Genomic DNA, 8,403 nt, shown 5'->3' with positions numbered 1-8,403 from the left:
CAATTTACAAACATCTCACTGATGTTTAACACGAAACCTATCAAAAATTAGTACACCGCCAAAGTGTTTAAACATTACTACAATTGTTCTTCATTATACATATATATATACAAAAGCAATCGAAGAAATAATTACTCAATGAAACATGTTCACAAACTAGATTGTAATTTAAATCTGAAGTTCATAATAAGGAAACCTTTTCGAGCTCATCTCTCTCTCTCTTTGGTTTTAATTCTTAGAAGTAGAAGAAGAAGAAGAAACAAAATATATTCAGAACTCGTTTCGAATACATCATGTCAGCACACGAATAATTATATTTTGTCAACCATCTTGGCACTCTCTTAGCGTGTTCGTTCGATTCATCGTCTAACATTTCTCCCTCGATGAAAGAGAAAGAGAATGAGAGAGTAAGAGAGTGAGAGAGAGAGAAGAAAAAGAGTAAGAGAGACAGAGAAAGAGGCTTTAATTGGGCGCTTCGTTCATGAATAGATCTCATCTGCATACCCTCGCTCTAACGAGGCCAAGAACATTGTCCGTTCGTAGAAGAGTGCTTGCTCATCTGCTAATTAATTAACCCCACATACATGCATATACATCCCGTTTAATAGTTTCTACCTATAGAAAAGGTGGACATTGACAGATAAGCAACATCTCCAACATCGTTTATTATTTAAGCACGTTCGAGATACTTAAGCATCGTTGATAATTAATATATATTCATTTTAAAACAATCATATATTATTATAATTATTATTATAATTATTATTATCATCTTTTATATTATCTCATACCAGGCTGTTTCTTTATACTCTCTCTCTCAAATTTTAATTATTTATTATTTTGAGACAATTAAATTATTCTTTTATTTATATTTATGTAGTTTATCTTATATTTCAATATTTATTTATTAACACCGAACCCTGTTACGGGGATTGAAAATAGAAAATAACAATTTATCAAGAAAATATCTTTATAAGATACGCTCACAAGATAGATGTTATTAAAGATTATATAGAATAAATTTCAATGTATCAATATTTTGTTGATAAAAATTAACATTAATGGTTATTATGTTAAATCAATTATATTAACAATAAATCATTTATCCTTTATTCTCTTGTAATCTTTTAACTCTAATTCCTAATCAAATTATTATACGTTAATCTCTTTTTATCTTTCTTTCAAATTTGATATTTCAAGTCATTTAATTGTAACACGCGTAGAATAATAATAATAATAATTTATATTTTATATAAAAAAAAATAAAAATTAAAAATTGTTATAGAAAATCGCCCGAAGGTCGTTGAGGATCTCTTAGGGTTGGTTGAAATAGTAATCATCGAAGATGGAAATCCCGGTGAACAAGGAGACCGTATATCGATCTCGTAGCCTGTACTTTACCTCGCAACGACGACACGAACTCTCGAACGCACCCTCGAGAGGATTCCCTCTCGCCATTGTGATAGTAATTGTGAGCCTTCGAACTGAGAAGCAGAACCGGATCAAGCGGCCAATCCAGATCAGAGATCACGGCCGAAAGAGTCTTACCGAGACTCACTTCTGGCTCGCGGGGTCACGATCTTGAATTTCACGAATGAAATCCCCACCACATTTGTTTCCTATTTAAAAAATTATTCCTTCCTTTTATTCTTTTCATATTTAATCTTAAAAAAAGATTGTATTTTATCTTTTTTTTTTTTTCAATATAAACGTCCACCGAAAAAGAAAAACCGATGGAGTTTGAAATATTATTTAAAAAAACAAAAGAACATTTGTGTGAAATCGTTATAACGATTGTTCACATAATTATAATAATAATAGTAATATATTATAATAATGATAATACTTTTGACACGCCTATAAAACTAAAAATTCCCCGTACAGCTATCTAAAGGTGGAATTTCTTTCGTATACCATAGATGCATCATCCATTAGTCTTTTTCGATAGGATACAACGTAAGTGCATTCTGTATCCTCTCCTGGTATAAGCAAAAAGACGAGATAGAAGAAATCTTGACACGCGAATCGACAGCCGATGTACGTACGTATCCGATGTAGTACCGCAGGCTCGTTAAATGTCGAGTAATCTACCTTGAACTTTGCTCGTTTCGTGAGCGTCTAGTATGGGATCATCGACTGCAGAAAACGCATTCCGTAGTATGATGATGCAGGTGGCCGGGAAACTTCCTATCTATTTTAAATATCTATTCGTTTGAAGAAAAAAGAAAAAAAAAAAAAGAAAATTTAAAACGTTCAATTCCTATGCTACACGTGTATGCATGTATGAGCTTTCGAAAATGTATGTACATATAAATAATATGCAATAGCAATTCTAAAGATAAACTTTAGTAACTTTGAAATTCATTGAGCGATACAAAACTCTCCATTTTTCCCCATCTTCTTATATATCCCCATTTGCAATTTAAAAAAGAAAAATAAAAGAATAAAAAAAGAATAAAAGAAGAAACGCATGGGCATGGGCAAAGAACAAAAATTGGATATATATTCAAGAGGAGGAGGAGGAGGACATCTAGAGCAACCTTCTTCAATGGGGGAAAAAGATAAGAAAGAGAGATGCGGTTGCAGGTTGCAACGAAAGGTCGCCGAGAGTCTTGGGGATGAGTAGTTCCCACACTTGGAACGTACTCAGAACTCTAGGAGCTCGTGTGGGTCAGACCACTATGCGCCTCGTGATCGAAGTCGTGACCAAAGCGATGTTACACGAAACAAAATCGAACCCTCTTACCTATTCTGATATTTGTGCAACCGTATAAAACACATCTTCGACTTATCAACTATGATTAAACTTCAAAACTCTTAACAATACACAATTCATTTTATTTCCTAATTATACATATTCTATTCATTTCGATTCTAATCTAATAAAATTCCTTTTTTTTTGTTATTTGTTTTTTAATCAAATTAATCATTAGCGCTAATCAATGATTCATTGATTAAACCAATAATTAAATATACTCATTATAAAATTTCTAATAAAAATATTGATAAGTTTTCCAAATATTAATATCCAAATGTAATTGATAGAAAAAAGGGATTGTGTGATTGGAAGATAAATTGAATATTATATAATTGTTAATAAAATATGTAAATGTAAATATAAAATAAATGAATGCATCGTGTAACATTGTCTATAAGTGACGGGAGGCACAGCACGTATAACCCAATCCTAAACAATTGTGCTAATGATTAATTAATTAAACAAATAATATAAAAATATATTACCATTAAAATAAAATAGAAATAACGTTGATAAGTTTTTCAAATTTTACACACACACAAACAAACAAACACACACACACATACGAGATGCGATATTATTATATTATATTTGAATTGTAATTGAGATAGAATTATATGTATTAATTCGATTGAATAAAAATTGTTAATAAAATGTTATGATGGATGTGTAAATAAGAGAAAGATAAATGAAAATATTATAGAAATGTATGCCCCCTCGTGTAACAGTGTCTGTAAGTGGCTCGGGGCACGGCGCGTGCAGGACGTGATTGCGTCCCGCGGTGCACCCCCCTCTCCATTACTCGTCCACGCTTGCGACCACTTTCCTCCCCCTCCTCCCCTTAACCCTCCCCAACCCCCTCCCCAAAGCCCACCTTCCTTCACCTCTTTGGAACCCCCTTTGAAACAGCTCCAGCACCAGCACCACCACCACCATCACCACCAGCATCAGCATCAGCACCAGCACCGTCTGCCACCACCTCTCGCCACTTGCCCCTTTTCCACCAACTCCATTCCTACCTTCGATTCCTTTTACTTCCATTTGCTTCCATTTCCTCTGTACCCCTCTGTTCACAAGGATGGAGAGAAAAGGAAGGCCTCACAACACCGCCTCCGCTTGAACACGACTGCCGTGGTCGAGGCTCGTGCTGTTTTTACTGTTCTTACCGTCCGTCCATCCATAAGCGTAGCTATTATAATTTTCCTCTAACGTCAAATATCTTAAGATAATATATCTCTATAGATTTGTGTAGATTTGAAATAACATAATATGAGATAATATCAATGGAGGATTTTCATATAGATCAGGGCTTCTTAAACTATGGGTCGCGACCCCAAATGTGGTCGCGTAGCAAAATTCTGGGGTCGCGAGAGATTTTAATGTCAAATATTTATATATACCATTTTATAACATCACTAGAGTTGCCGGAATACAGTGGACTTGCAGCGTCTAGACGCGTGCATTTGTTGAAGGTTTTGAGCTATCTCTACCGACAGCAGTAATATTTGTATGGGGTCGTCAAGAAACTCGCAATCATAAATGTGAATGACAAAAGTTTAAGAAGCCCTGATATAGATGATTACAATTTTTATTCTATCTAACTACCTTTACCTGTCTTACCTTAACTTTGATTTGATTCTATTTTTATTCTTTTTTTTTTTTTTGTTTACGATTGAGATTACTTTCTCGAAATATTTTCTGCTTGCCAAGGTAACACAACAATATTTTAATAATCAATTATTTTGAAATCTAACACACAACAAACTTTTGTAATATAAATTGGAGTTTTTATTTTTAATTTATTCGTCATTATATTATCAAGAATAGTTTGCCATCTTTCTTGTCAATTTTCGATCCCCTTTTCTTATAGAAATATGCAGGTATTCGTGAAGAAAAGTATGACTCAATGTGTCTTCTTATAATAGGAAATGTTTGTTAGGAAGTTCAGTACGCGTTCGGAGAACGATAATGAAGAAACAAATACAATCTCAACGTGTAAGACACTCACTCATACAAGCAACACAATTTTCTCATGTACTAGAGATAGTATTTCACAATTTTTTATTGATAAAGGTTACTTGAAGATCAACATATTGCACATTATTATTAGATCCGGTTTTTTATAAGCTACAAAAATATTCTAATATATATATATGCAGTCTCATATAGAAAGAAAAAAGTACGATGACATTGATATCTCGGAAAAAATGACCTTAAAAAAGAAAAACTTGGCATATCACTTTATATCGACGCCTCTCATTACGTATATTTCATTTTCAGAAAAAAAGATCATATTTTAAAATTCCAAAGGTCGAGCATTACGCGTCGTCGTTGTTTTTTTTTTTCTAATTTTAACGATATCCTTAATAAATTTTAATATCGTAAAGCTCGTTTTATTTGAAAACCATAATGCTCATAAAAAATATATATATAAAGAAAGAGAGAGAGAGAGTATATACAATTTTAATGAGATTAATTATATATATTTTCAAAAAATGAAATATAATATAACAATATTTAACAAAAGATTATCCGCGCGAACGATTCGATCGAATTTTGTAAATTTCGAAACAAAAAAAAACACGAATAATAATTAATAATAAACAAAAGGGAAAAATACTTCATTAAAATATGAAATAAACTTTCGTACGGGAATTATCGATAAACGTGAAAGGAATATTTTACAATTTTAAAATCTCGTGGTATTTAACTGAAAAAAAAAAAAATAAAATAAAATAAAATAAAATGAAGAAGAAAGAAGGAGGGTGGGTAAAAGGGGGAAGCGTTCGAGCTCGACACCCACTTCGTGGTAAACTCGAGCACGAATCGTGATTTATACGTTGTCCGTTGAAAAAGATAAAGAGTTAAGAAAGAGTAAGAAAGCATATAGGACCGGGCTATATCATTGTTGCCATCACAATGGCACGAAACGCAATACCACTCGTATATGCACTACTACTATCGGTTGCGCTTTCGCATAATGTGTCATAAATAGGCGGCGCATACAACGCCGCATCGCATACCGTGCGCGCTGAAACAATAACCATTGTGGTGGCTAAGTCTGTTTATAAATAAGCTTTTATAAGTACGAACCGCGAGAGAGAGAGAGTGAGAGAGAGAGAGAGGTAGGAAAGGTATATTATATCCAACGGTGAGATTTCTATCTTGAAAACGGGGATGCCCTATTGGAAGAAAACGTGGGTTGGGGCTGAAAGATGCCTTCATTTTGTCCAAACTATTTTCTCTTCGTACTTTCATTTCCTACAATTATAAAATTACAATATTTTTATTTTATTCATCTTCCTATTCCGAGACCATGGTGTAATTAAATTAAAAGATTTCATTAAATACGTGTTACTAAAATAAATGATTATTTAACGATACTTAGAGATATTTGATCGATCGAATCTATTAGCTATCGAATCACTTAGCTTTTTTTCTATAATTGAACGATTTCAATATTATTTACAACTTTCGAATCTGATTGAAAGAAAAAAAGTTCTTCTCAGGTAATTTGAAAACGAAATAAAAAGCGACACATTCATAAATTATATTTAAAAAAGTTTTAATTAAACAACTTCGTTTATAAGATATATTTATTATCTTTGATCTGTTGTATTATAAATATCTTAATTATTATATCTCCTTACGCGATTTACGCACCTAGATGTGATTAAGGTCTTTATATAAATGATGCATAAAAGACATCGAATACAAAACAAATAATATACGGAAATAAATTATAAACTGTGTTTCTTAGATTCATTGTTAACAAGTTTTGCCTCTCCTACTTTCACCAGTAAACTTTAAATCAACATTAAAATCTCGTAACGAAAGTACAACAATTGAAATAACATTAACCACGTCTTGCAATAAGTTTTTTTTTTAAGATTTTAGTTATTTTTTTTAATATCTTACAATACGCAATGCATTAATTAATAAAAAAATATCATCTATATTTAGTAAAAAAACTAATTTCATACGCATTATTCTAGAAAAAATGGATAAAAAATGTAGCTTATAAATATTTAGCGCAAACGAAAGACTATTTAAGCCTAATAGGAAACCAAAGACTTAGTCAATGATCAGTTAGTTCTATGATAGACGTAGACGCTCACAGATACTGAGAATAATACGAACACTTACTTGGTTAAAATCGAGAGTTACCAAAAATTCGTGTTTTATTCGTGTTTTGTATCAATTTATTTAAATTACTTCAATAATTATAAGTATATATATACATGGTTTTTTCAAAAAAAGTTAGTGATCTTCCTAAATTTTGTGTGTAGAATATTATTTTCTAGATATTAGTAAAAAATAAAATTAAAGCAAGTACATCCTAAATTTCTACTGGATTGGCAAGAAAATGTCAAAAAAATAAACTTGATATTTTGTCATTTATGTTTAGTTTTCACAATTTAAATAAAAGTACAAAAGATAAAAGATTTAACAAAAGACAGATAATAATTTATCATAGAGAAAGGTTACTCAAAAACTCATAAATAAATACAATTATAAGCTAAGAAAATGCAATCAGCGAACAAGAAGTTTACACAAATTCAGGAGTTCTATGATGGTCAAAATATATTCATTACTGGCGGGACCGGGKTTATGGGAAAGTTACTAATCGAGAAATTGTTGAGGAGTTGCCCCGGCATCAAGTACATTTATATTTTGATACGTCCGAAAAAAGGAAAAGATGTACTTCAACGCACAAACGAATTAATCGAAGATACGGCAAGTTATATACTTTTATTCAATTATTTATATGTTAATTTATTGAACTACTCTGATTTGTTGCAATAATTTTGTTTATCACAAAATAATGCTCGTTATAGGCATTTTAAAAACAAAAAATTAAAAAAAAAATATTTTCTAGCAAGCGTTAAGCTTGGAAAAGTCGTGAAAAAAATAATTTTTTTAAATAATACGTTTATATTATTTATAAATATGAAAAGTAGAAAAAATATATAACTTCATCGATTAAAACGTTTCAGGTATTTTCCAAACTACGGAAAGAACAACCAAATTTTCAAGATAAAATAGTTTGCATTTTGGGCGATTGTTCTTTGCCGAATCTAGGTATCACGACTGAAGATAGAAATACTCTTATAAAAGAAATTTCTATTGTTTTTCATTCTGCTGCAACTACTAGATTCAACGAGAATATAAAATCAGCGACAGCTACTAACGTACGAGGTTTGAAATACATGATAAGCTTCTCAAAGGAAATGCCAAAATTGCAAGTACGAATATTTTACGATTTGTATATTTATTATTAACTTTAAAAACCATTAAATGAAAATATGAGTTATTGTAAATATTCGTTATTTTTAATGTATCAGAGTTTCGTTCATGTATCCTCGGTTTATTCCCAATGTATCCACAATCCAATCGAAGAGAAATTTTATGATCCACCAATTGACGACGACAAGTTGATAAATTTAGTCGACAGTATGAATGAAAAGTTACTGGATGACATTACACCAAAGTATGTTCTTTTTCAATCGTTTATTTTGRGACTGATTTTTGTTTCGTTACGTATCAAAGATATATTTAATAAGTGTGTGATACGATTATTTGAATTTAGACTAATTGAACCATGGCCGAATACTTACGTTTACACTAAATCAGTCGCTGAAAAT

The 8,403-nt window shown here is 31.3% G+C and overlaps 1 protein-coding gene across 1 annotated transcript; it reads left to right on the top strand.

Annotated features, from left to right (window-relative positions):
• Window positions 1–7,285: 7,285 nt before the first annotated feature.
• LOC106787014 (fatty acyl-CoA reductase 1-like) lies at window positions 7,286–8,403 on the top strand (the record flags this gene model as incomplete). Its single annotated transcript, XM_014748987.1, has 4 exons — window positions 7,286–7,495; window positions 7,756–8,004; window positions 8,104–8,249; window positions 8,349–8,403. Coding segments are annotated over exons 1-4 (660 nt in total), but the record flags the coding sequence as incomplete, so codon positions are not given.

This window comes from Polistes canadensis, unplaced genomic scaffold (assembly GCF_001313835.1).
Source record: "Polistes canadensis isolate GaletaPanama2010 unplaced genomic scaffold, ASM131383v1 scaffold_90, whole genome shotgun sequence".
In the NCBI taxonomy this organism is placed as follows: Eukaryota; Metazoa; Arthropoda; class Insecta; order Hymenoptera; family Vespidae; genus Polistes; species Polistes canadensis.
Note: the sequence above shows the minus strand (reverse complement) of the source record. Positions and strands in the feature narration are given on the sequence as shown.